Source organism: Citrus sinensis, chromosome 3 (assembly GCF_022201045.2).
Source record: "Citrus sinensis cultivar Valencia sweet orange chromosome 3, DVS_A1.0, whole genome shotgun sequence".
In the NCBI taxonomy this organism is placed as follows: Eukaryota; Viridiplantae; Streptophyta; class Magnoliopsida; order Sapindales; family Rutaceae; genus Citrus; species Citrus sinensis.
In genome coordinates this window covers 39514836-39541976 of record NC_068558.1, presented here as the reverse complement: position 1 = coordinate 39541976, position 27141 = coordinate 39514836, and the positions used below count along the sequence as shown (strand labels likewise).

The following is a 27141-nucleotide window of genomic DNA, read 5'->3' as shown; positions in this document are numbered from 1 at the left end:
AGCACTGTATGTTAGTGTTTTTGCATACGCATTTTGAGGGTCTATCTGAGTTTCCGGCAAAGCCTATTTTAAACCCTAATCACTGATAAACTAAAACGACGGACTTCTTCACTGTATAAGTGTATATGCATCATCGTACTAACGTAATTTTAGTTTTTACTTTACTTTAATCATCAACTCGGATCCATCCACTTTTTGAAAATGGTGGAAGCGGATTCTTCCGACACTCTCATTTCCATCGCGGCCTCCGTCTCCACTTCCTCCACCAAGCGACGACAACGCATCTTCCGCCACGATGTTACTTCGCTTATCCGTAACACAGGTCACTCTTTCTGCAACACTTAGACTACGTCGTATTTTGCTTAATTTTACTTCATGTATGTACGCATTGAGTAGAAATGCATTGTTGTTTGTTACTGATAGCATGGATTGATAATAGACGTATGATGTGTTTGAAGAAAGTACTTATATAACTTTAAAGCAATAAGGATTGTTCAGTGATGCATTCAGTGGATGAGAATGCCGACTTTAAGCTGATGATATGAATTTCTGTTTGCATGACGTGCCTATTTAGTTTCTATTTTACTTGCATTCCTGATTCAGTCAAATTGTGTTTTTATATCCAATTCACATCTTGATAGTTGATTCTTCTATTAGTTTCTGTGTAAAGTTTTATGGGCTTATTGCTTCAATGTAGCTAGACAAAGAAAAGAGAAAACTGGTTCAACTTATCTGTTTACATGTGTACTGAAATGCTGGAAATTTGATCACTGCAGAAATGTCTCCTGAGATTGCTTCATTTTTGGTTGATATAATTTTTAAAACATTTTCGGTATATGATGATCGAGGCTCGAGGAAAGCTGTGGATGATGTGATTGAAAAAGGTTTGGGTGAGGTCACGTTTATGAAAACATTTGCAGCAGCCCTTGTTCAGGCCATGGAAAAGCAGTCAAAGTTCCAATCTCATGTTGGCTGCTATAGACTGCTCAAGTGGTCATGTCTCCTCTTAAGCAAGAGCCAATTTGCAACAGTTTCAAAGAATGCATTGTGTAGAGTGGCTGCTGCACAGGCATCTTTGCTTCATATTGTCATGCAAAGATCTTTTCGGGAACGCAGGGCTTGCAAGCAAACTTTTTTTCATTTGTTTTCTCAGGTTACAGCCCTGTAACTCTTGCTGGTTTTTATGATAAACCTTACTGGCCTGCTCAGAGTTTTTGATTATAACGTTGAGCATTTTGTGTTTGTTGTTTTTCCAGTCCCCAGATATATACAAGACCTACACAGATGAACTTAAGGATGCACGGATTCCATATAAACATAGTCCTGAGCTAATATGCTTGTTGCTTGAGTTTTTGTCCAAATCACCTTCGTTGTTTGAAAAATGCAGGGTGGGAATATTTTTATTATTGCATTGTTAATAGTGGAGATATTCTGCATTACATACTACTTCAATTCTTAAGTTCGAATTGGTTAAGCTTTAATTTCTGCTGAATATTTTTACTTCTTTTCTCTGGACAGCCGATATTTCTTGACATATATGTGAAAGCAGTTTTGAACGCCAAAGAAAAACCAATGAAGGGTCTTAGTGAATCTTTTCTTCCACTCTTTACGCATATGTCTCGTGAAGATTTCCAGAGTATCGTGCTTCCAGCTTCCATAAAAATGTTAAAACGCAACCCTGAGATTATATTGGAATCAATCGGCATTCTTTTGAAGTCTGTCAACCTTGATTTGAGTAAATATGCAACCGAAATTCTGTCAGTGGTATTGTCCCAGGTTCGACATGCAGATGAAGGTAGAAAGACTGGGGCCTTGACTATAATAGGGTGTTTGAGCGAAAAGTCTAGCAATCCAGATGCATTAGAAGCTATGTTCTATGCTATTAAAGCTGTAATTGGAGGTCAGTCTTTATTCTCTGTTCATGTTTTTCTATTATATTTTTGAAGCATTTTAATTAATATATAGCTTTCATGTTATTATTGGTGTTATTATTACTATTATGGTTACTACTATTCTCATGAAAATGAATGTGTAATCATTTTCTGGGTTTTGGAAGCTAAAAGCTTTAATGTGGACAGGCTCAGAAGGAAGGCTTGCATTTCCTTACCAGAGAATTGGCATGGTCAATGCACTTCAAGAATTGTCGAATGCTACCGAAGGGAAATATCTCAACAGTCTTTCACTTACCATTTGCAAGTTTCTTTTATCATGTTACAAGGATGAAGGTTGCTTATTATGCGCTGATCTTCTCGCTGCCTTAATTTTTTCTGAAAATTTGTTTCTATACGCTTGTAGGCATTGTAATTCTTCAATAGATCCTTCATTCTGAAATTGCATCTGCCTTTTGCATCCTTCTTTCTTGTACTTGTATCATTTTAATCTTATAGCTATTTGCCTCCATTTTTTTTTTTTTTTAAGGAAATGAGGAGGTAAAGCTTGCAATATTATCAGCCGTTGCTTCTTGGGCAAAACGTTCTGCTGATATTATTCAATCAGACCTACTTTCTTTTTTTGCATCTGGCCTCAAAGAGAAGGAAGCTCTAAGAAGGGGGCATCTTCGATGTCTAAGAGTCATATGCACAAACACTGATGCTGTTTTGCAGGTAAGTCAATTTTTTGGTTCTCTGCTTTATTGTCTAGGGTGTTATCTTGATGGTTTAAACAAAATTACTTATATGCACACTTCAGGTATCATCCTTGCTTGGGCCTCTCATTCAGCTTGTCAAAACTGGTTTTACTAAAGCAGTGCAGCGTTTGGATGGCATATATGCTTTTCTGATAGTGGGGAAGATTGCAGCAGCTGATATCAAAGCAGGTGTTTATTGATAAGGAATAGTAGAGTTATTGACTTCAAATTAGAATCTTCATTATTTCTTAATGCACCATTGTTATCAGCTTTAATAATTTTCTTCAAGTTAGTCTTTTTGCTCTTTGCCTTTTCTCAGAGGAGACTGTAACTAAGGAAAAACTCTGGTCTTTGGTATCTCAAAATGAACCCTCACTTGTACCAACTGCAATGGTAATGAGCACTGTTATTGATGCTAAAGGATGTGTTCAATTGAATTTCTTGTTCTTAAGTTTTTACATTTCATGGTTTCAGATCTCAAAATTATCAGTTGATGATTGCATGGCATGCGTTGAGCTTCTTGTGGTGTTACTGGTGGAACATTCACACAGGTATATTCATTTTCTAAGCATAATAACACCATAGGCTATTTTGATTTACAAATAAATTCTATGGTTTCATTTTGCAGGGTGTTGGAGACTTTCTCAGTCAAATTACTATTACAGGTAAACCAGTGTGGAGCACTACTTTGATATCTTTTCTTTGCTTAAACGTGTAACCTAGTGATCGTTGACTTATTGCAGTTAGTACTTCTTTTCACTTGCCATCCAAGTTGGGATATTCGGAAAATGGCTCATGATGCTACCAGAAAAATAATTACTTCTGTTCCACACTTATCTGAAGCTCTTTTATTAGAGTTTTCAAATTTTCTTTCATTAGTTGGAGAGAAAATTATTATTTCGAAAACAAGGTAAAATTTATGGATCATGAGTGTATTTGATTTTGGTTGATTTTTTGTCTTAACATTTAAAGAAAATAGAAATCTGATATTTAGAGAAATAGCTGTTCGTTGGTTTTGGAAGATTCTGCTTGATCTTGTAATTGCTCAGTTGCTTTGGGAAATCAATTACCTTTTTGTTGTCAAGGAAAAAATCAAGTCGTACTACACATTTATCTGTGTGTCTTATTTCTACAGTTCTTGTTACCCTTGATTTGGATTATGGTACAGAACTTGTCTCTAAGGATTTTTGTGCTGGTCTTGGGTTTTTCCTTTCTTTTTCTGTCTCATGTTTAGGAGGTACACTTCATTCAGATTACCTGTATAGGTTTTGGTTTTCTTCACAAATTCTAAGATTTTAGTCTGTGGACCTCTGATTCACTTTTGTAATCCTTCCCTTTCCTTTTATTCAATAAAACTTTATTTGTTTCCTATAAAAAAAGTATTGTTGGATAACTTTTCTTGTCTTCATATGTTCTTTTCATCATCATTATTTTTAATCTTTTACCATTCTGGTTGAGGGGTTCTAAAACTATGTTTCAATAGTGACACAGATGACTTCGTGGATTCGCAAGTCCCATTCCTTCCATCTGTTGAGGTTCAAGTGAAGACCTTACTTGTGATAGCATCCGTGGCTCTAGCTAGAGGTCCTAGTGCATCTGCACGAGTTATATTCTGCTCACATCATCCTTCTATTGTTGGCACTGGAAAGAGAGATGCAGTTTGGCAGGTATTATTTTTCTCTACTCTTTAATTTTAGTGATTTTTCTATTTGACAGCCAACCTAAATCCGATTCAGGTTAGAGGTGTGAGAGAGAAATAGAGAGACCTGAGCTGTAAATTTCAGTGTGTTTAAGCTAGAAAATATGGAAAGCATTGGCCATTATTCTTCGTGCTCAGCCACCTTATGTTTCTGGTTCAAATTATTGATGATGCTCGAATTTCTTAGGCTATTTTGAATTCTCGTGCTTCTTTATTTGCTGAGAAGCATTTTGCTTTTTGTGGGGTTGAAAATTCTGCTATGGTTTTATGGAGATTTTGTTTATTGGCTGTTCTACAGTTTATATGGATGGATAGAAATAAAACAATTTTGATCAGGTTCTTGGGCTGGGGTCGAATTATTTGTTGAAACAAAGTGCTGATTTTGTTTATTTGTGGGTTTTGGATTGATTTGAGGGTACTTTTTTTCTTTATTCATAGAGATGGGAATGCTGTTCTGGTTTGAAACTTTTTATCTTCGTTTGGTATTTTTATTTGTACAATTTGGGATGTTTTGAGGTGGGCTAATTATTCACTCTCTTTGCAACTAATCTTATTATTAGTAAAACTGCTTTTGTGTATCTTATGAAGATAACGGGGGTAAGGTTGGAGAGAAAGAGTTATTGGTTGTAGGTACAAAGACATTAGATGTGTTTGTAAATGTTAACTTTCTACTTTTGTGGACTCCTTGTTCATTTTCTAATATAAGTTTTTTTTTTCTTTAAAAAAGAAAAGATTAAACTTTCTCCCCTTTTGTTTGCCAAATTTAATTTGCACTTTTTCCTCATTTTGCTATGTTTCCAGAGGCTCCATAAATGTTTGCGAGCAGTTGGATTCAATGTCATCGAAATTGTTTCTGCTGATGTCGGAAATCTCTGTAAGGTAATTCTTATCATTGGCTAGTAAATTCTTCGTGACTTGATTGTTTGTTTTTGCTCTTTTTGGTTATGTGTTCCCTATTGGTTGCACTGTGTATCTCCTTTTCTGTTCTCTTTCCTAGTTTATAACTTCTCTTAATACTCAAATAGTATTCTTTGGCCTTTGTCTTATCTTTTCTGGATTGTATTACGCAGGTTCTGCTTGGATCGTTAGGTTTAATGAGTGCCAATCTCCTTGAACAACAAGCGGCAATAAATTCTTTATCCACTTTGATGTCTATAACACCTAAAGATACCTATGTGGCGTTTGAAAAGGTTTCTTCCTGGTTAATTGTTGTTTTAGAGTAGTTTTAAACTAAATATACATGATGCATTAATTAATGCAATACTTAAAAAGAGGAAAAAGTTTCTTTATAGAAATGTAGCTATTGGTATTACTTGTTTGATTCTGAGTGTTGATTTGAATGTCTCTATCCCCCTTGCCAGCACCTGAAGGATCTCCCAGATTGTTATGTACATGATTCTCTTTCAGAGAATGACATTCAGGTTATCTTTCTTCTGCTCATCTACTCTTTACTGGATCTTTCAATTGTTAAAATGTATATCTTTTTGCCTAGTTGCTTTCTTATCAGTTTTCGTGCTTGTAAATTACTTACACAGGAAGGTGATATGTGATATTTGTAATCTTTTGCTTAGCATTGAAATCAGGGCCTCCGAAATTCCCTCTTTCTTTTTGTGTGGATAAGAAACTGTATAAAACTTATACATGGAAGAATGGATGACTTTCTTTGGTATAGACCAGCTGTCTTTGAGAAAAATTAAAAAAATAAAGAGCAAAATGCTGAAAGCTCCATTCGAAAAGAACCCTCACACTGTTGCAAATTAAGACCTATGTAACCTCATCTATCCTTAATCTCACTGAACCAGGGCCGTGAGGCTCTAAATTGGAGAGCTGACTCCTGATGCCCTTCAGTTAGAACAATTATTTCTTAAGCTTTTGTGTTTTTGGTAAGATAACAATGGACATCTTGATTTTTATTGTGAGAGTTTATTTTTCTTTGTTGCAGATGTCTTCCTGTGATTGCTTCTGCTGTCCTCAATTGAGGAGAGTGGACCTATTATTTCCTTTTTTTCCCAATTATGCAAAGCAATTTTCTAAACGTTATAACATTTTCTTATATCCCTATTCCCTTTATCAGCAGATCCCATCCTCATTTGTATTCCAAATTTCTTTATTCGTGGAAAGGAAATAAAAGTTGTATCCTGTAATGCTATGAGGAACCAGCTTCTATTTGATTTGCTGAAATTTGTTCTCTTGCTTTCCCATTTTCTTTTTGTCAGGTGTTTTATACCCCAGAAGGAATGCTTTCCAGTGAGCAAGGTGTTTATATTGCAGAGATTGTTGCTGCTAAGAACACAAAACAATCAAAGGGCCGTTTCCGAATGTATGAAGAACAGGATGGCGTGGTACTACTATATAAATATCTTGTCTTCCGTTTTCTTTTATTCACCTTTTCACTTCTTTTTCTTTTTGACATGATTGTGAAGAAATCCATTGTATTGATTTATTTACGATATTGGACTCTGTTTTCAGGATCATGTCGGCTCTAATCATTCTGCAAAGAGAGAATCAGCTAATAGAGAAGTGTCTGGTGCTGGGAAAAAGGATATTGGGAAGTCGACGAAGAAAGCTGGCACGTTATCGTTTTATTTGTTGCTTTATTACTTTTGTTGCGCAGAAATAATATTATATATATTTATATTTACTTTGTTCCACATAGATAAGGGAAAGACAGCAAAAGAAGAGGCACGTGAACTGCTGCTTAACGAGGAGGCATCCATACGTGAGAAGGTCCAAGGAGTACAGAGGAATCTATCTTTAATGCTGAGTGCCCTTGGGGAGATGGCCATTGCCAATCCTGTATTTGCACACAGTCAATTACCTTCTCTGGTTTGTGTTTGACAACAAATCTTGTATATGTGTACATGTTCATCCGTTTCTGATTTCTAGGCTCATTTGATATTCTCTTTTGCACACATACTTCTTGCTGTTAGCTAATTTCAAGATGAGAAATCTTTTTTCTTTTCCTATTTCATAATGCACCATAAACATTCAAAAGGAATGTTGTCTTGTGTTCGTGGTGTTATTAAAATGCTACTGTAATGATCTTTCTATTCAGGATTAAAAACTTTGCCTTAGTTCTGAAGCTAATAAGGATTAAAAACTTGCCTTAGTTCTGAAGCTAATATGCCTTGTCATATTTTTTGCAACATGCTAAAATAAATTATTTTACATTACTTTTCTTGGATTATGATGGAATAGCAAACCTTTGCCAGCCCAGTCTTTTCTTGGTAAAAAAAATTATTTATAAATTAGTTTCTGCTTGAAGTATTGTTGGTTTCCTGCCTATAGTTGGTTGTGGTCCAAACTGCCCTTGTTTGTTTCAATGTGGATTAGTCAAATAATTTTAGAGTGAAATCTTTGTTCTCATCTCTAGATTCTCTACTTGAAAAGTTCTCTCTTCTTCTAATTATTGTTATTTTCTCATTTTTGGTGTTCATAAATCTTTTTTTATTCTTGAATTATTCCAGGTTAAATTTGTTGATCCTTTACTTCAGTCACCTATAGTAGGTGATGTAGCCTATGAAGCCCTAGTGAAGCTCTCTAGATGCACGGCTATGCCTCTATGTAATTGGGCACTAGACATTGCTACTGCTTTACGTCTCATTGTGACTGAGGAAGTTCATGTAGATTCAGATCTTATTCCTTCAGTTGGTGAAGCAGCCAAAAATAAAGAACCTTTGTGTCTCTTTGAGAGAATAGTAAATGGTTTAACCGTATCATGCAAATCTGGGCCCCTTCCTGTCGATTCCTTTACTTTTGTATTTCCAGTAAGTTTTCCCACTTTACTATATTTTAAAATGCCACAATGCTTTTGTTCTACGGACTTATCTTTTTTGAATTTTTTGCCAGATAATTGAGCGAATTTTGTTATCACCCAAGAGGACAGGACTGCATGATGATGTGCTTCAAATGCTTTATAAGCACATGGATCCTCTTTTACCCCTTCCTAGGCTTCGAATGATATCAGTTACTTACCAGACCCTTATTCTAGCACAAAGCGATATCTCTCTGAAAAATATTATATCTGTCAGTTTACTCTCCTTGCGTTTTCTTTTGTTTCTGTTTCCTGTATCTTTTACACACTCTTCTGCAGGTGCTTTATCATGTTTTAGGTGTTGTTCCTTCTTATCAAGCAGCTATTGGATCAGCATTGAATGAATTATGTCTCGGTCTTCAACCAAATGAAGTGGCATCTGTACGTGCTTCACTTGTTTTGCTTGAATTACTTCTGCTGTGTTCTTCATTGCTTACTTTTAAGCATGTTACATTTTTTTTCCCTGTTACAGGCTTTACATGGAGTGTACGCAAAAGATGTTCATGTGAGAATGGCCTGTTTAAATGCTGTGAAATGCATTCCTGCTGTCTCTACCCGTTCTCTTCCTGAGAATATTGAGGTTTCAACAAGCCTATGGATTGCTGTTCATGATCCAGAAAAGGTTTGGCTCCCAAGTGTCAGATTAAAATCTAAACTAAGTCTGAATTTCTGGAGTAGCTGTCTTGCATTAGGTTTGCATTGATCTAGTAACTTTATAAAAATTAATAATTGAATCTGCGATTTATGAATGTCTTGCCAGAAACATTTTATTGAATTATATTTGTTGAATAAGTCAAACTTAAAGCTTGCTGTTACCTTTATAGTTTGAATTTTAAATATTTGTTCCTATTTGTTAGGATGTTATCTGTTTAGATTGTCGGTCCCTTTTTCGTAGCTAGAGTTACAGTGTTTTAGGAGTATATAAATGTATCTTTGCATTACCATACTTCTTAAGATAGAATACAAGAATTCTATTTCTCCTAAACTGTGTTCAACATTCGTTATTGTCATCATTTTCTTTTCACTAGTTTTTGTATTTTGCCTTGATTTCCATTTACACTCATTATATTTACTTTTTAAGTTGCACTCAAATTTCAAGGTATGATTTTCCTATTAAGTAGTTTGTTTTTCTGTTATAGGCGTACCTGAGAGGTTAGTAGTTTTTATTTTTACATTTGATGACTGATCAGTAAATGACAGAATACCAAAATATAGTATTCCCCTTGCAGCTGGTTAATTTGCCAGAGGTCTGAATGTTACTTGAGAAGTATATCCTTTTTTTCTTTTGGTGTTTTGGGGGGGTAGGTGGGGGCTTATAAAGATTCCAAATGGTAAAATTGGTATTGCAATTTGGCCAAGTAACGATTTCGTACTTGTAGTGAGAACACAAGTTGCTAATCGAATGTGATAAAAGCATTTTTTAAATTCATATGAGTTTATTAGTAGTGCCAAACATCACAAAGTTAAGATTCATAGTTTAAGCTGTCTTACTGATTTTAAGGCAATTCCATCTTCTGTGGAGTTTGTGATGAATTTATGTGTATACCAAATATCAAGGATATGGAATACTTTGATGTGCAGTAGATAGTTTATTTGCAGTTAGTATGGGTCATACAATGATTCCAAATGTTGACGTTAGGGCTTTTTCTGCCTTCCATAATTTATGCTTCTGCTTATAAATGACTCATGTTCTCACCGATCTTTAATGCTTTCAGTCAGTTGCTGAAGCAGCAGAGGACATATGGGATCGCTATGGGTACGACTTTGGAACTGATTATTCAGGGCTGTTCAAAGCACTTTCTCATTCTAATTATAATGTCCGTTTGGCTGCTGCCGAGGCATTAGCTACTGCTTTGGATGAATACCCAGATTCTATACAGGTTAGTCTTCTAGCTTCACTTCCACCTTGATTTAGCTGTGATGTTTCTAATGGTTTTACCATAATTTCAGGGATCTCTTTCGACATTATTTTCTTTGTATATCCGTGACATTGGCTTAGGTGGGGATAATGTTGATGCTGGATGGCTAGGCAGACAAGGAATAGCTTTGGCATTACATTCTGCTGCTGATGTTCTGAGAACAAAAGATCTTCCTGTCATCATGACATTCCTGATATCACGGGCACTTGTAAGATTCTTTTTGCTGTTTCTACTCTGAACTTCCAGTTATTATTTTCAAAAGAAAACAGGCATTATTTTAGTAAAAGTGTGAAATATATTTTACTTTCTTTTGGATCATTAGTTGTAGGTTTAATTCAGTTTGTTTTGAAATCTACTGAAAAGGAAAATCATGGAAGTTTTGGGTATCATTGAGTACCAATCTCTTATGAGTTGGAAGCTTAACAAAATTGATTCTTTACTGGAGACAAAAGAAACATTTATTCTTTAGATGCTGTTTGGCAAGATAAGCATCTCAGAACATTGTGGTACTTGTATTATAATAATTTGGAAATACTTTGCAATTGCTGTCTGAAGTGAAGAATTGATGCATGCTCCAGAATAAACTTTTCCTTCAACTGAAGAAGAAGGAAAAAGGTGGTACTGCAGTTTCGGCTGTGGTTTCCTCTGAAACCAGGGTAGAAAGGCAGACATGTTTGAAGCTTGATTTGTGTGTTGTAGTGGTTTTCACCTTGTCTTGTATTATTTAATTACAATTTAGAAAGAAATTAACTATAGATTCTTCCCATACGGTATTAGGTTCTTCAACCGTTATTGATGTAGTTATAAGGAAGGTTGAACTATAGAACTATCCGTAACCATCAATGCTTTCATTTTGCAGGCTGATACTAATGCAGATGTTCGAGGAAGAATGCTTAATGCTGGTATCATGATTATTGATAAGCATGGGAGGGATAATGTTTCTTTGTTATTTCCAATCTTTGAAAACTACTTAAACAAGAAGGTCAGTCTCTTTTTGTTATGAATCTTATTACAAGACACTGATTTGATCTTTTTTTTTGTTTGAATCATTGGAATTGACAATGGGATTCATATTTGCAAGTTGTGGAACCTGCTGTATCTTATATAATTCTTGTTCTTGCTTAGGCATCTGATGAAGAAAAATATGACTTGGTTCGAGAGGGAGTGGTAATTTTTACTGGAGCGCTGGCGAAACACCTGGCAAAGGTATTGTGTTTTTTTTCTTTTTTATATTCTTTTATTTCTTTCCCTGGAAAAAAAAAAAAAAAGATTCATTCTGAACATTTTGTTTTATTGTCTTTTGGGTTACAGGATGATCCAAAAGTTCATGCTGTTGTAGACAAATTGTTGGATGTGTTAAACACGCCGTCAGAAGCTGTTCAGCGTGCAGTCTCATCCTGCCTATCTCCTTTGATGCAATCAATGCAAGTATGTTGCAAGTTTTGTGAAGAATGAGATTCTAATTTTTTGTACTTGCTTGTGTTTTGGAATTGTTCTTGATATGGTAGATGTTTCGGAAGATTTGACATTTCTATAGCAATTTGTTTGTTTTTATTGGTGATTGAGAGTAGTCTAACAGTGTAATTGCTTGCATTAGGATGAAGCACCAACTCTTGTTTCAAGGCTGCTGGATCAGCTAATGAAGAGTGACAAATATGGAGAACGTCGTGGAGCAGCTTTTGGACTGGCCGGAGTGCTCAAGGGATTTGGAATTTCTAGCCTGAAGAAGTATGGCATTGCAGCGACATTAAGAGAAGGTTTGGCAGATAGGTAATTTTTCTCTCTCCAGTGTTTATTCAATGATAAGTACTCTAGTGATTTCTGGTGGATTTGTAGCTATTCAGTAAATAAATGAGTGGAAGGGGAAAAAGAATCTTTACATGCATAAGCCACCCAAAAGGGAAATAATTTCTGCTTGTTTTGAGGGATAGAGATCATCCAACAAAAGTCATTTGTCAGAAATATTGCAATATATGGTTGGCATGCTTACATATAGGCTTTGGAAGTATATACAATTTCTGTTTTATAACATTGGTGGAAAATTTCTGAGAAACCTCGGCTGAGCTTTTTGGGACCTCTGGTTGAGAGATATCTAGTTTAAATTATTGAAAGTTCTCCTTAATGTGGTCATCTTCCTTATGAAAATGTGGCGTTTTGGCCACTTTATGGATTATTTGGCTAGAAAGGAACAACGGAATTTATGGGGATTCTAGTGAGGAAGATGTCAATTCTCTGTGGAATAGAGCTCGGTTTCTAGCATCTCTTTGGGCCTCAAAGGAATTTCAAGATACTTCGGTTTTTTTTTTTTTTGGTACATTTAAATTGGGAAGGAGTTTTAGGTCAGCTAGCTTTTATCTTTTGGGAAGGTTTCAGATGCTGATTCCGTTTTAGCCCTTCCAAGCAAGAAAATTTCTTTTTGGGGGATACTCTTATTTGTAGATTCTTAAGCTTTTTTTGGAGCTAGTGGACATCTTTTATGCCTTATTTAAGCTTTTATATATTCAATCTATTCAACTTTTCTCCCAAAAAAAAAAATGGGGTCATTTTTCCTGAACTTGAAATACTTGCTCTTAATCCTTGAGCCTTCTGTGTTAGTTACATTATCTGTATCCTGTGTTATCACCTCAGAAAGCTAACTACAATTAGTTCCAAATGTATTTCTCGGAAGCCCTGGATTGCATCAATGCATTATATATTTAGATTTCAGCTAGATGTTCATAGGCTTTTATACCTCTAGAAATTGGTCTTGGTTCAAACTATCCAGTCTGCTGGTTTACTAGCCTGCTGGTTTAGTAATTGGAGGGGATGGTGATTTAGCTACCAGCTATTCAGTTAAAAAGAGAAATATCTCATGAAATTGAAAATATCATTCTGAAATCTTGTTAGAGTTTTATTTTTGTCAGCCCCATTGTCCTCGTGATAGCTTGTGCATATATTTGTTTCATTGGAGTCTGAAGCTATTGTGCTGCTCTGGTTGGTTGATATTTGTTGCCCTTGTATTTCTTTTAAACTGCAGGAATTCTGCAAAACGTCGTGAAGGAGCTTTACTGGCTTTTGAATGCCTTTGTGAAAAGCTTGGAAGATTGTTTGAACCGTAAGTGAATGCTTGTTTAGCCCAGTAATTCCACCGCAGAAGTTTATGAGACTGACTTATGTATTCTTTTCCCACTTTTGGTCCAGGTATGTGATCCAAATGCTACCATTACTTCTAGTTGCTTTCTCTGATCAAGTTGTTGCAGTTCGTGAAGCTGCTGAATGTGCCGCTCGTGCAATGATGTCTCAACTTAGTGCTCAGGGGGTGAAGCTTGTCCTTCCATCCCTATTGAAGGTTTATATTTTAGTCTAAATGCTTTATCTAGTTTGCTTTAAATATTTGCACCCATGATTTCTGGTTTACGGCATTTTTTTCCCTGAAAATAATTATTTGGATGCAATATTCTTTCCAGTTGTAGATAAGCGGAGTTCCTTACTGTGTACATGGCAGTTAGCTTTGAAACGGTTTTTGTATTATTGGCCTCTGGTTCACTTTTGTATCTTTCCCCACTTTCTGGAGAAAATAATCATATTTCTATCTGGAAGTTTGGTAAAGATCATAATGTTCTGTCTAATTTATTTTGTGACACTCTGGATATCTTTGTAATGTCATGATGAAGTGGTTTAGTACTTAAAATTTTTACTCCCTTGAATGATTTTGAAATTTGCTATGCTATCATCATTTCACTTTTAATCAATGTTTAGTGACAAACTGGGGTACTATACTAATTAATTGATGCCTAATCCATTAAGATTCCCTGTTGCTCCGTAATTGAGGCTGACATGCGCTAACAGGTTGTCTTCTGTATGATATTCTTTTTAATCTTTTTCCAGTTTACCGTGGGACAAACATATGTTGGAATCCTGCTGGATACACCGATGGAGAAAACAGAGCCGCATTTATAATTCCATTTAGAAATTCAAAAACTAAAAAAAATTAAGTATATGTTTCATTTTAACTAGTAGTTTGTTTCACATCAATATCACAGGTGAAGTGTATGATTAAATATTTATGTTTCAAACTATTGTATAATGAAATCTGTCTGCACCTTCTACTTATTCCATTTATAAGATCAGATGGCCTTCTATTACAAAAATTTATTGCCCTGTTAACCATCATTAAAATTTTTCATGCAGGGTCTAGAAGATAAAGCTTGGCGAACAAAGCAAAGCAGTGTGCAACTACTTGGTGCCATGGCTTACTGTGCTCCTCAGCAGCTTTCTCAGTGTCTTCCTAAGATTGTGCCAAAACTGACTGAGGTTTGTCTAAATACAATATATAATTTTTCATTCTTATTAGCCAGTTTTGGTTGTTTTTACATTTTTTATGAGAGACTTGAATGATAGAATTTAAATTGTCTAATGGAGATATTTGTTTTCTGATTCCAGGTATTAACTGATACACATCCCAAAGTCCAGTCAGCCGGGCAGACAGCCCTTCAGCAGGTATAATCTGTTCTTTTGATAATTCATGCTTTTATTATTGGTTAATATTGTTGCTGATTTTGTTTATCCTTAGGTTGGGAGTGTGATAAAGAATCCTGAGATCGCTTCTCTTGTCCCTACTCTTCTGATGGGTCTTACAGACCCCAATGACCACACAAAATATTCCCTTGATATTCTCCTTCAAGTAGGTTTATGGACTGAAATGTGGTTTCAATTGTTACAATCTATCATCTCTTTTGTTGCTATAATTGCTTGTTCATGTTGTGCAGACGACTTTTGTTAACACAGTTGATGCCCCTTCACTTGCTCTATTGGTGCCAATAGTACATAGAGGGCTAAGGGAGAGGAGTGCTGAAACAAAAAAGAAAGCCGCACAAATAGTTGGAAATATGTGTTCATTAGTTACAGAACCAAAGGATATGATTCCTTACATAGGATTGCTTCTTCCTGAAGTGAAAAAGGTACATTGTATAGATGGAGAGATTTACACCTTTTTTTGCAACGGTTTTTACATTTTTTGCTTTGCATGTAAGTGTGTACTCATGCTTTTTTCATTCAAAATGAAAACAGGTACTTGTGGATCCGATTCCAGAAGTCCGATCTGTTGCAGCGAGGGCCATAGGATCACTGATAAGGGGAATGGGAGAGGAAAACTTCCCAGATCTTGTTTCATGGTTGTTAGATGCTCTCAAGTCTGATAATAGTAATGTTGAGCGTTCTGGAGCTGCTCAAGGGCTGAGTGAGGTTAGAATGTGCTGTTTATATTTTACTTCTTCCATCATTATAGTAACAAAACTTTAAGTTTATGATCCCATAATTGATAATTCCACCTAGTTCACTCAATGGCTTCTGGTTTTAAGTCACCTCCATTCTTTATATACAGATTTGGCATTTGAGTTAAAATAAAGGGAAATTATCACTGCACCACCTTTATTTTGCTTTATGTTCATCCAATCACTATAAAATTCTAACATGTTCTCTGCACTACCTTTCTTTTTAAATTTGTATCAATTAGCTAATTTTGCACTAACACCGTTAAATAATTTAAACGAAATGACAATTTTACTCCCAAATAAATTAAAAGACCATTTTATTTTATAAAAACTTTGAAAAATTATAATTATAAAAATACTCCTAAATTTAATTAAAAATAAATCCCAAAATTAGAATTTTTATTTTTAATAAAAAATTATAATTATAAAAATAATTGCAAACTTTTGGGATTTAATAAAAATCTCCTAAATTATTAAAATTAGACTTTTGGGATTTATTTTTAATTAAATTTAGGCGTATTTTTATAATTATAATTTTTTTCTTTTTCAAAGCTTTTATAAGATAAAATGGTCTTTTAATTTATTTAGGGTAAAATTGTCATTTCATTTAAATTATTTAATGGTATTAGTGCAAAAGTGGCTAATTGATACAAATTTAAAAAGAAAAGTGGTGCAGAGAACATGTTAGAATTTTGTAGTGGTTGGATGAATATAAGGCAAAACAGAGGTGGTGCAGTGATAATTTCCCTAAAATAAATGAAAATTTACTCACATTTGTTATATTACATAGATAGTAAATCTCATTGGCGATGTTCACTTTTGCTCATCTCTTTTTGTGCTAAAAGTGCTTGGATAGTAGTTTTTACACAAACACACTGATAGATTGTAGCATTATGTGGAAACAATTTCTTAGCTTCTTGTTATTGATTGAGAAGAAATTATACCTTGATCAGGAAGCACGTTAAGTTTTCCATTTATTTGGACTGCCCCTACAATTAATTATTCACTTTCACAATACTCATTATTATTGCCTTTTATTTAGTAATATCTATCGAAGGTTGACATTTATGCAATAATAACTTACCATTTGAGGGTATATTTTCATATGCTCTTTCAGCCCCATGTAGTTTTCCCCATGCTTTAATTATTTTTTCCTGTGACTTTTATATTTAATTTTTTTGTTATTATTCCTGTTTAAGAGCAACGGGCTATATTAGTTTCGTTGTTGCATTAACAAATGGGGATGTCAACAAATTTGCAAGCTGTAATCTATTATTATTTATTCATTTGTGGTAGAAAACAAAGTATGACTATATGTATAAAGAATAGACATTTCGAGAAGTGACAAGCTGTCAACAGAAATAAAGACAAGCTGTCAAAAAAGTAAGAGGACTCTGAAAAGTCCTTACAAATCATTGTGACTCAGATTAAAAATTTATAGCAGTAACAGTCCCTTGGTCCCAAATTACTGCAAACCAACCTCTCCCCAGCACCCCACTTCCTTTGCTCTTTTTAATGCCATTGATGCTTCCCAACTGCCATCAACAAAGAAAAATGAAACACTGTGAAACTCTAGTTGGTACTGATCATGAGTAGTACAACTCTTCTGTAGTAATATCCCAAAAGATTTCATTCCAAGTGATGTGACATTCATCCATTCATATTAGGATGGTAATAAGTAATTTAATCAGTTATGAAAATCTTTTACCATTCTATTGATGATTGTCACACCCTTTGGGATGGAATCTATTGGTTATTACTTCAGAAGTGTAGTATTGTGGTACTAACTATACTTCAGAAGTGCAGTATTATGGTACTACGTTCATGGCGGTGACATAATTGTATTTTATTATGAAAATTATATGGCTATATTTCAATGTTTTTCTTTTTTGTTGTTAACATGTGTATGTCTTAACATTATTTTTATGCAATATCGAGCACACTGCAGAAGAAAAAGATTTGGTAATATTGCATATAATTTTCAGAATACATTCTTATGGGAGAGGGTTTCGGGGCTAAAGGTTTTAAGGGCTGGTCCAGCCTTGTACAAGGGTGGATGGATATACTTTTTACAGTGTAGTCTTAACCTGATTTTGATATACTTTTGTGTAGCTTTTTGTTTTGCTTCTTTTTGCGTTTTTGCTTTCTTAGTGGACACAGGCTTCATATTACAGATGTACTGATAGCTCTTATTAATTGCATTTTTCAGTTCTTATTAATAAAATTTAAATATGTATTAGTAGGTGTTTGGCAGTCAACATGTCAACTGAAATAACAATAGTACTTGTAATTGTGATTTTGTAAGTTATCAATTTGGTGCTTTATGTGGGATTGGTTTTGGCAACTGATCACAAGTTCATTTGTTCTGACTTAAATGTTTTCCTACTAAGGTGTTTCATTCTCTTTGATAACAAAGATGACTACAGAAATTTTAAGAATGACTCTTTTTGTAAATTATTAAATTTGGCATGGTTGACTGAAGGAGATCCATGTATTGCCAGGTTTTAGCTGCACTTGGGACTGTGTACTTTGAGCATATTCTTCCTGATATTATTCGAAATTGCTCCCACCAGAGAGCATCTGTACGTGATGGATATCTAACACTTTTCAAGGTGAATCTGGTCGTCTTTTCTTGAATTGTTTATTATGGTGTGCGCACTGTTATTTTTCCTTAAATGTGTTTTTGTTTTGTAGTATCTACCAAGGTCATTAGGCGTTCAATTTCAGAACTACCTGCAGCAGGTGCTGCCTGCAATCTTAGATGGTGAATACTATTCTTCTCTTTGTGGAGATTTATTATCACATGCTGCTTGCAGTTTCCTGTTGGAGGATTCTTATTGCATTTTTTTATATGTTGCTGTTGCTACTCATACAGGTCTTGCTGATGAGAATGAATCTGTGCGCGATGCAGCACTTGGTGCTGGACATGTCCTGGTGGAGCACTATGCAACAACGTATGACTCAGATAATTCTGACCATACTAATTTATTATTGGCGCATGTTTAGCAAATTCCTGTGTGGTTCATAATGTTTATGTTTATTTTTCAAAAATTTATTAAAGAAGGACGAAATAAATCGTATTATAATGAATATTCATGAAGAATTTAATTGTTTTTAATTTAATTAGATTGTTCGTGTTTATGTATATAATCTACTACTTTGATTTGTTCTAAAAGAGGGTTCAACGTTCATCTGATGCTTTATCTTTGAATGGTCTTACCTATTCTTTCTTTGTGTCTCAGGTCATTGCCCTTGCTCCTTCCAGCTGTAGAGGATGGTATTTTCAATGATAATTGGCGCATTCGACAAAGCTCTGTGGAACTTTTGGGAGATCTCTTGTTTAAGGTCGATTATTCTCAAATTTGTTCACTCTGTTTAGTGCTTTAGTTGAGCTACGTTTTACAGAATTCATATGATCCAGGTTGCTGGGACTTCTGGAAAAGCTCTACTTGAGGGTGGTAGTGATGACGAAGGTGCTAGTACTGAAGCACATGGGCGTGCTATCATTGAGGTTTTAGGAAGGGATAAGCGTAATGAGGTTCTTGCTGCTTTATATATGGTTCGATCTGATGTCAGTCTTTCAGTACGTCAGGTAATGGTTATAGTTAGTTTCTTGTTTGACATTGATGAATTCAATTTACACAATTATGTAGTTTGTGAATTGAGTGGAACTGAAGTGCCCTCTCCCCTTTGGTCAGGCTGCATTACATGTGTGGAAAACTATAGTTGCAAACACTCCAAAGACTCTGAAGGAAATAATGCCTGTTTTGATGAATACTCTAATTTCTTCTCTTGCATCCTCATCATCGGAAAGGCGGCAGGTTGGTATTTGTATCTTTATTAGTCATTTTTTAAGTTTCAGATTGTAGACATTTTGAATCCTATGACATGGTTATTTTGCAGGTTGCTGGACGAGCTTTGGGGGAGCTTGTCAGGAAGCTTGGAGAAAGAGTACTGCCGTCAATCATACCAATTCTGTCTCGTGGGCTGAAGGATCCTAGTGCTAGCAGAAGACAAGTAATCCCCCCCCCCCCCCCCCCCCCCCCCCCCTCTATTGCAGTGAAATGATTTTCATTTTATCTTATTTTTGACATCAACCAGCTTGCAAAAGCAATGCAATTTTAAATTTATCATATTGTCATAAGTTAATTATTCAATTCTTATATGTATATAGGGGACTATTTTTCATGCTTTGAGTTCTCCATGTGATCTCACATCGCTTCGTGGTTTATATATTTTTCTTTGATAATTTGGATCTAGTCTCTCTCTTTCTTTGAAAATTTTGTAAGTCACCAAAAGGGCAACCTACGTCAGAAACCTTACTGCAGTAGTGAACTTATTTTGTTAGTCCATTTATAAAATTATTCAGCTTGTCAGCTTGCATGAACTGACTATTAGATTCATGAAGAACAGATGGTTCTGCTCCCAGCTATCTTGATTCATTTATACTCCAGTTCTATTGATCTTTGGTTTATTATTGTGGCCTTTTGAATTTTCATTATGAAGGTAATTGTGCATGAGAACTTGGTAGTGTTGATGTAGGTTATAATTATGTTCACTGGAATTTCAAGTTGGCGTTTGTAGTTAGTAAACACATGTACAGTGTAAGTCGAAGTTTTGTAATTAGAGATGGGTAGTGCGCTTAGTGTCATGCTTAGCTTAAGATATGGATTGTTTTGCTGGTTCTATATTATGAATGCTTCTTACTAAAGGCATATATATCAGGTGATTGGAACACCTGGCTGGTCAATCCATTGGGTCAAGTATCTGTATTTTAGGAATTTTTGTCTTTGACTTGCTAAGGATTGTAACCTAGTTTTTTTTTTTTTTTGTTGCAATTTCTGAAACATCCATGTGGCTGACAGGGTGTATGCATTGGTCTGAGTGAAGTGATGGCAAGTGCTGGTAAGAGTCAGTTGTTGAGTTTCATGGATGAGCTCATCCCTACTATCCGGACTGCCCTATGTGATAGGTTTGTTCTATTTCTTTGTTTTTTGGAGTTCTCTAGTGGTGATTTTTTTTTTAAGAAAAAAAAAAAAATTGCTTCTGTTAATGATAAATGTTCAAAAATCTCATTTTTTATTTTCCTCTTAATATCTTATTGATAGTATTCTTGAGGTTCGTGAATCTGCAGGCCTAGCTTTTAGCACTCTTTTCAAGGTGCTCTCTTCTGCTCAGGTTTCTTTTGAATTTTATGTTGATAAGTTGTGATAGAGTATAACTCTAATAAAATTTGACATAGAGTGCTGGAATGCAAGCAATTGATGAAATAGTACCAACACTTCTTCATGCCTTGGAGGATGATCAAACCTCTGATACTGCTCTAGATGGCCTCAAACAAATCTTAAGGTAAAAATTTTGTGCCTTCTTTTTATTGTTGTTCATTCTTCTTCTTAAACTCTTTTCATGCATTTTCTGGTGTTAAATAGCAATTTTTCTTAATTTCAGTGTCAGGACTACAGCTGTTTTACCTCATATTTTGCCAAAGCTCGTTCATCTTCCACTTTCGTATGTATCTCTTTATTTGCTGTTATAAGTTCAGTTTCATTTTTAAGTTGCTTTTTATTTAATAGTTTGAATTTGTATCTAGTGCCTTCAATGCACATGCTTTGGGAGCATTAGCTGAGGTTGCTGGTCCCGGTCTTAACTTTCACCTTGGCACTATTCTTCCTGCTTTACTTTCTGCTATGGGTGATGATGATATGGTATCATACTTGTTTCTGTAGTCTCCTCTACTTTTTTACTTATTTATTTTTCTTATCACATTTGCTTTTCCTGACTATTGACTTTGAATTGTTTGCCATATTGGCAATGACTGCTTTGTTTCTTCTTATCTTTGACTGAGTTACAAGTTATGCAGTTACCTTAAAGCGAGGCATCATACTGCTGGTACATTCTGTTAAATTATTTACTGCCCGTGTGTTTTAGGATGTTCAAAGTTTGGCCAAAGAAGCTGCTGAAACAGTGACGTTAGTCATAGATGAAGAAGGCGTTGAATCTTTAGTATCAGAGCTTCTTAAAGGTGTTGGAGACAATCAGGTATGCTTGATAAGTGATCACTGTCTTTAGGGCTGGTCACATCTTCTCTCTTGCTTACTTAAAGTTTGTAACTTTGTTTGGTTTCAGGCTTCAATTAGAAGAAGTTCTGCTTATCTAATAGGATACTTCTACAAAAACAGCAAATTATATTTGGTTGATGAAGCTCCAAACATGATTTCTACTTTGATTGTTTTGCTTAGTGATTCAGACTCGACCACTGTTGCGGTATAATAACATAAATTATTCATGGTCTATTGTTGATCCTTCATGCTTTAGATCGAATCTTATGCTTTCTCCAACAGGCTGCTTGGGAGGCTTTGTCAAGGGTTGTTGCTTCTGTACCTAAAGAGGTACAGCCGTCATATATAAAAGTAATACGCGATGCCATATCAACGTCAAGAGATAAAGAGCGCAGAAAAAAGAAGGTGAATGATTCTGTTTAGGGAACAAATGTCAATTACAGATCATTCGATATAATTCTTACTGCTTTAACTACAGATGTTTTCTTGTGGATGCCAACTAATCTTAACACAAGTTATTGTTTGAACTTGCAGGGAGGACCAATACTAATTCCTGGCTTCTGTTTGCCGAAAGCACTTCAGCCATTGCTTCCAATCTTCCTTCAAGTATTTGTTCTTTATACTTTTTCTCCTAGCTCTTTACCGAAGCATTGTGTATGCCTTATATAGCACTGTCTTTTCTTCTGCAGTGATTGTCCTCATCAGGAGTCTTTTTGGTTCTGTCCGCCATTACATTTATAAGTTCTCTCTTTCTATCAATAGATGAACTTCTGATAGTGTTATTGAATTTTTTTATTTTTGGTTAAATAATAAGATAAATCAGCAAAAATACTTAGCCATCAGTTATTAGTTTGTTACTATTGAAGAGTTGAAGAGGATCCCAATCTGTTTTGTTGAACTCATGATTTTGGTGATCTTGGTGTGAAAGTAAGTGGTGGAATAAATAGTCATCTCGTTGAATTATCGGACAATGAAACCTGTATTTACTTTTTGTGCTCTTTGACAATCTGGCATTTAGAACTCTATCCAGTATTCCAAAAATTAATTGATATATGAAATGGAACATTGAAACTTTAGCAGTATATCATTCGTTATCTGCCATTAGGATTCTAACGGATTGTTGCATATTAATATCAATTTTATCTGCCCTAGAAACTTGTATTGCTGTATGGTTGGACTTTTTTTTTAATTTGCTAGATTATTGCAAAATTCTTGGATATTGTATTAACAGACTATAACACTTCCCTTCACATAAGTTTCTTGTTTTCTTTTCTCTTTCTTTCTTCTTCTCCCTTCTCTTCCTGTTGATGTTTTCACATTAATTTAGGCACTTTCAGCCATGACAAGGTTGTAACTTTTTGCCACCATACTCTTGATATATTTTATTTCTTCTGCATCCATAACATGAAATTGCCAACTGAAAGTGGTTGTTTGCCTTTACTTGCAAGATGGAGAAAATATGAATTAAATGTATTATTGTGCAGTTTATTTTCCTTTTCTATAAATTCAGTGTCTGATGTTGTAATGCACATATAGGGTTTAATAAGTGGGTCTGCTGAACTAAGAGAGCAGGCAGCATTGGGTCTTGGAGAGCTTATTGAAGTGACCAGCGAACAATCTTTAAAGGAGTTTGTTATTCCAATTACAGGGTATGTACCATGATTATTTGGTTAATATTGGCTGTACTTTAAATTTTATTAAAGTTTTTAGATGTTTACGTGGATTCAGACTGGATAAATCAGTAACGCAGTAGAAAATTTGTTTGTTTAAAAGTTGGAGGTTTGCCAGTTCATTTCATCAATGGGTTGGCAGTCCAGATCTCACCTTTAATATTGAAAAGGAAATGGTGTCTTGAAACTTACATTAGAAACATTGATGATTTTCATCTTTCTTTTTCCCTTTTACTTATTTGTCTATATTTTGCAGTCTACATTTTGCAACTTCACTACCACTTGTTTTGCCCAACTGAAGTTCAAAGGAGCTTTAACATTAAACCCATGCTTCTTACTGTTGTATTTTGATTTATCTATCAAATGAATTCATTTTTGTTGTGTCCTTTTGACATTGGGAGTAAGGAAAACTAAATAAATTCCAATGGGAGAAAACTGACTGTTGGAAATACATAAATGGATCTTTCTTGTGCTATATTCTATGTAAAACTAGTGACGAGTAGATGCTGTGATTACTGAAGTGTTTTATCTTTGTCATCATCTCTCTTTTTTTTTTGGGGGGGGGGGGGGGACTAATGGGGATATTTATTTCCTATTAGAGCTTTTCATGGTTATTGTTACCAGGTTTTGTTTTGTATTTTGTCCTTGAAATGTTACACACCAGCTGTTTATGAAGGTAATATTCTGATGCAAGCGCTGACAATAATTTTCTTTTTCATAAAATCTTGACTTCTCATTTATGTCACTGCAGGCCCCTTATTCGAATTATAGGTGATCGGTTTCCTTGGCAGGTGAAGAGTGCCATATTGTCTACTTTAAGCATCATAATAAGAAAGGGTGGGATAGCACTGAAACCTTTTCTTCCTCAGCTTCAAACAACATTTATCAAGTGTCTACAGGATAGTACAAGGTTAGTTTGGACATTTTATTCTTTAGTCTTCTGAAGGAACATTTATGTACTTTGGAGAAAAAATATATGCTTGAGGGACCTAACTATTTTATTCTCTTAAATTAATTGGTGCTATTTATTTTTCTGAAAAGAAGATAATGTCTGATGTTGACAACTGTTTGCTTGCGGTGTTTGAGTGAATCTGGTCGTACATTATTCTGTATCACTTCTTGCATGATTCTTGTTGTTTGTTGCACGCAGGACTGTTCGTTCAAGTGCTGCTCTTGCACTTGGTAAGCTCAGTGCACTCAGTACCAGGGTTGACCCTCTAGTTGGTGATCTTCTGTCGAGTTTGCAGGTAATGGTTGTGATTTTCCATCGTTGATGCACTTTGGTCTTGAAGCCAGATTATATAACAGCATGAACGTCCAATTTTGTAGGTATCTGATGCGGGGATCAGGGAGGCAATATTGACTGCTTTAAAAGGTGTACTGAAGCATGCTGGGAAGAGTGTGAGCAGTGCTGTTAAAATTCGTGTCTACTCTGTCCTGAAGGATTTAGTTTATCATGATGATGACCAGGTTCGAGTATCTGCTGCGAGCATATTGGGCATCATGTCGCAGGTTTGATGTAGATTTTTAAGGTTCAACAGTGTTTATTTTGTTGATGTTCATTTGGCTTATTTGGAGGGAGTGATTGTAGCTGTGGCTTGTTTTGAAGTTTTGCCTAAATATGAAATTTAGGATAATGTTTTGTTGCTGCATTCTGTCAACATTTTTGGTTTGTTCATGCTACTGCCACTTCTATGAATTTATCTTCTCATCCTCTTGAGTTTTTTAAATTAGCTTGTTAAACTGTGTTTGTACCATTGAAGCAGGGTCTGAGAGGGTATTGTCATGTCAGATTATTTTGAATCCAATACTTCTGACCTTTTCTGTTATATAATTTTTTTAATCTGCATTTTTATATATGGTACCGCATATTTTGTTTAATGTTTCCTGATTCTACTATAGATTATATGATTATATGGAAACTCGTTATAATTTAACTATTGATTGCTGCTCATGTTCAGCTTCTTATACTATTGTATATGCTGGTTAATGATATGGCAGTGCATGGAAGATGGTCAGCTGGCTGACCTGCTTCAGGAACTCCTAAATTTAGCCTCCTCTCCTTCCTGGGCTGCTAGACATGGCTCTGTACTCGTATTCGCTACCTTTCTTAGGCACAATCCCTCTGCGATCTCTATGTCTCCATTGTTCCTATCTATCTTAGACCGTCTCAAAAGCTCCTTGAAAGATGAGAAGGTATTGTCATTTTGAGAGAATTACGCAAGTTTTGGTAACCCCTTTTTTTTTTGGGTCGGCCAATTCTGACACTTCCTCGCAAATAGTTTCCTCTTCGTGAAGCTTCAACCAAGGCTTTAGGAAGGCTTCTACTTCATCAAATTCAAAGTGGTCCTGCCAACACCACAGTAGTTGTTGATATTCTTGCCTCTGTGGTGTCTGCCTTGCATGATGATTCCAGTGAAGTTAGAAGAAGGGCATTATCTGCCCTAAAATCAGTTGCAAAAGTATGTATTTGATTCTTTGTACTGCCATGCTGCTAATTTGCACTATTTTACTAACTAAATTTGTAGTATGAGAACATTTGGGAGTTAATGTGGCATGCTTTCTGTAGGCAAATCCATCCGCAATCATGGTCCATGTGGCACTATTTGGTCCTGCCCTTGCTGAATGTTTGAAAGATGGCAGTACTCCTGTACGACTGGCTGCAGAGAGATGTGCCGTGCATGCCTTCCAGTTGACAAGGGGTATGTCCTCTTCTTTGTGGCTTTGATTCTTGAGCCTAGTTTCAACTTAAGATTTCACTAAAGCTTTAGTCATCAAAGTAGGGATCTCATTGGGTGACAGTCATAAGACCTTAGTCATTGGGGATCCGGTGGTTGGAAAAAACTGAGAAAAGATTGAGGGTGGAAAATGAAGGTTTTCTTTGTAGAGGGTGAAGATCAACTTTCATTCATTCTGTCTTGCCAAAATGCTCGCTTTCATTGTTTACGATCCCTAAAGTGGTTGCAAAAAGAATTGAAAGGATGATGAGGGACTTTATATGAGTAAGTAGTGGGCGGATGTAGTAAATCAAAAGGGAAGAGTGGGATAATTAACTGAAAGCACACAACTAGAGGCAGGGAGTGGGGGTGATATATTTAGGGAAAGGAAAAAATAAGTAATGAACAATTTGCTTTTTTCTTGCCAAATCACCATTGAGCAAAATTATATTCACAAGTAATCAGTGGCAACAACTAGGAATTAGCTGGCAGAATTTTAGCTTTACATTATCAATTTCACAATCTTGAAGACAAGTGATGCAGTTATTTAATGTTATTGCTTGATGATTTTCAGGGTCAGAATATATTCAAGGAGCACAAAAATTTATAACAGGCTTGGATGCTAGACGGTTATCAAAATTTCCTGAACACAGGTATTTCTTTTTTTCAATCTAACCAATTTTTCATGGGTATAGTTATTTTTAATTGTGATATTTCGCATATATTTTATTAAGTGAGGGGGATCCCTTAACCTACTTCAATTAGATCATTCCCATGTGCAACAATGTATATCGTCTGCATTCTTTACTGAATTTATTACCTTCACTTCTATGAGCCTTTCATGCGAATAATCTTATTGTATTTCTATACTGGTCTGCCCATTATTACCTTCACTTCTATGTTTACGGTTGTTAGTTGAGTTATTTTCTGAACATGCAAATGCAGTGATGACAGTGAAGACAGTGAAAATGACACGGCTAGTGGCTGAAAGATGCCGGTAGTTCATCCATACTTTTTTGGAGTTTTTCAGGACCGGAAGTACCAAAAAATTTTAGTGAATGGAAGTCCACATCAAGTATGTTTTTTGGCATCTGTGTTTATTCATAGGAAACACCGAGATATACACACAAAAGGTTCCTTCCATACCCCCAGATTTTGTCATGTATCCAGAAATTTTTGGATTTTGTTCTAATGTCATTGCAAGTGTTAATTGTTTAGTATAGAAAAATCATTTACAGGAACAAGGTGGTGTATACTTGTGTTTTTTGTATCAATTGACGCCCATGGAAAGCTAATTTATAAAAGCTTTCTTTTTGTAATTAGTAAGTTAATACTTGTTTGTCCATCGTATTGTTAGATATATTGAAGGGTTCTATTCCAACCAA

General features: G+C 35.3%; 1 protein-coding gene across 1 annotated transcript; it reads left to right on the top strand.

Moving 5' to 3' along the window:
* LOC102628539 (protein ILITYHIA) lies at positions 1-27141 on the top strand. The gene is made up of 60 exons (XM_052436323.1): positions 1-322; positions 777-1153; positions 1257-1388; positions 1519-1900; positions 2079-2225; positions 2419-2603; positions 2689-2815; positions 2946-3019; positions 3101-3177; positions 3255-3291; positions 3370-3536; positions 4110-4293; positions 5127-5204; positions 5396-5515; positions 5687-5746; positions 6542-6667; positions 6795-6894; positions 6982-7151; positions 7793-8092; positions 8175-8291; positions 8419-8520; positions 8612-8761; positions 9855-10019; positions 10090-10266; positions 10918-11040; positions 11184-11264; positions 11370-11486; positions 11656-11828; positions 13075-13152; positions 13239-13386; positions 14229-14351; positions 14481-14537; positions 14611-14721; positions 14807-14998; positions 15108-15281; positions 17812-17922; positions 18005-18074; positions 18186-18264; positions 18553-18655; positions 18732-18902; positions 19009-19131; positions 19214-19327; positions 20176-20282; positions 20419-20470; positions 20553-20659; positions 20759-20818; positions 20901-21015; positions 21239-21349; positions 21437-21574; positions 21652-21774; positions 21904-21975; positions 22906-23018; positions 23791-23949; positions 24190-24286; positions 24369-24551; positions 25041-25235; positions 25322-25501; positions 25609-25741; positions 26331-26409; positions 26702-27141. The coding sequence occupies exons 1-60, from the start codon at positions 202-204 to the stop codon at positions 26742-26744; spliced, it is 7890 nt and encodes a 2629-aa protein (XP_052292283.1). The 5' UTR covers positions 1-201; the 3' UTR covers positions 26745-27141.

Coding starts and splice junctions, on each gene's coding strand:
- LOC102628539 (XM_052436323.1), top strand. CDS start 202: ATGGTGGAAGCGGATTCTTCCGACACTCTCATTTCCATCGCGGCCTCC. Junction 2,816..2,945: donor AGCAGCTGATATCAAAGCAG/GTGTTTATTGAT, acceptor GCCTTTTCTCAG/AGGAGACTGTAACTAAGGAA. Junction 26,410..26,701: donor TCAAAATTTCCTGAACACAG/GTATTTCTTTTT, acceptor ATGCAAATGCAG/TGATGACAGTGAAGACAGTG.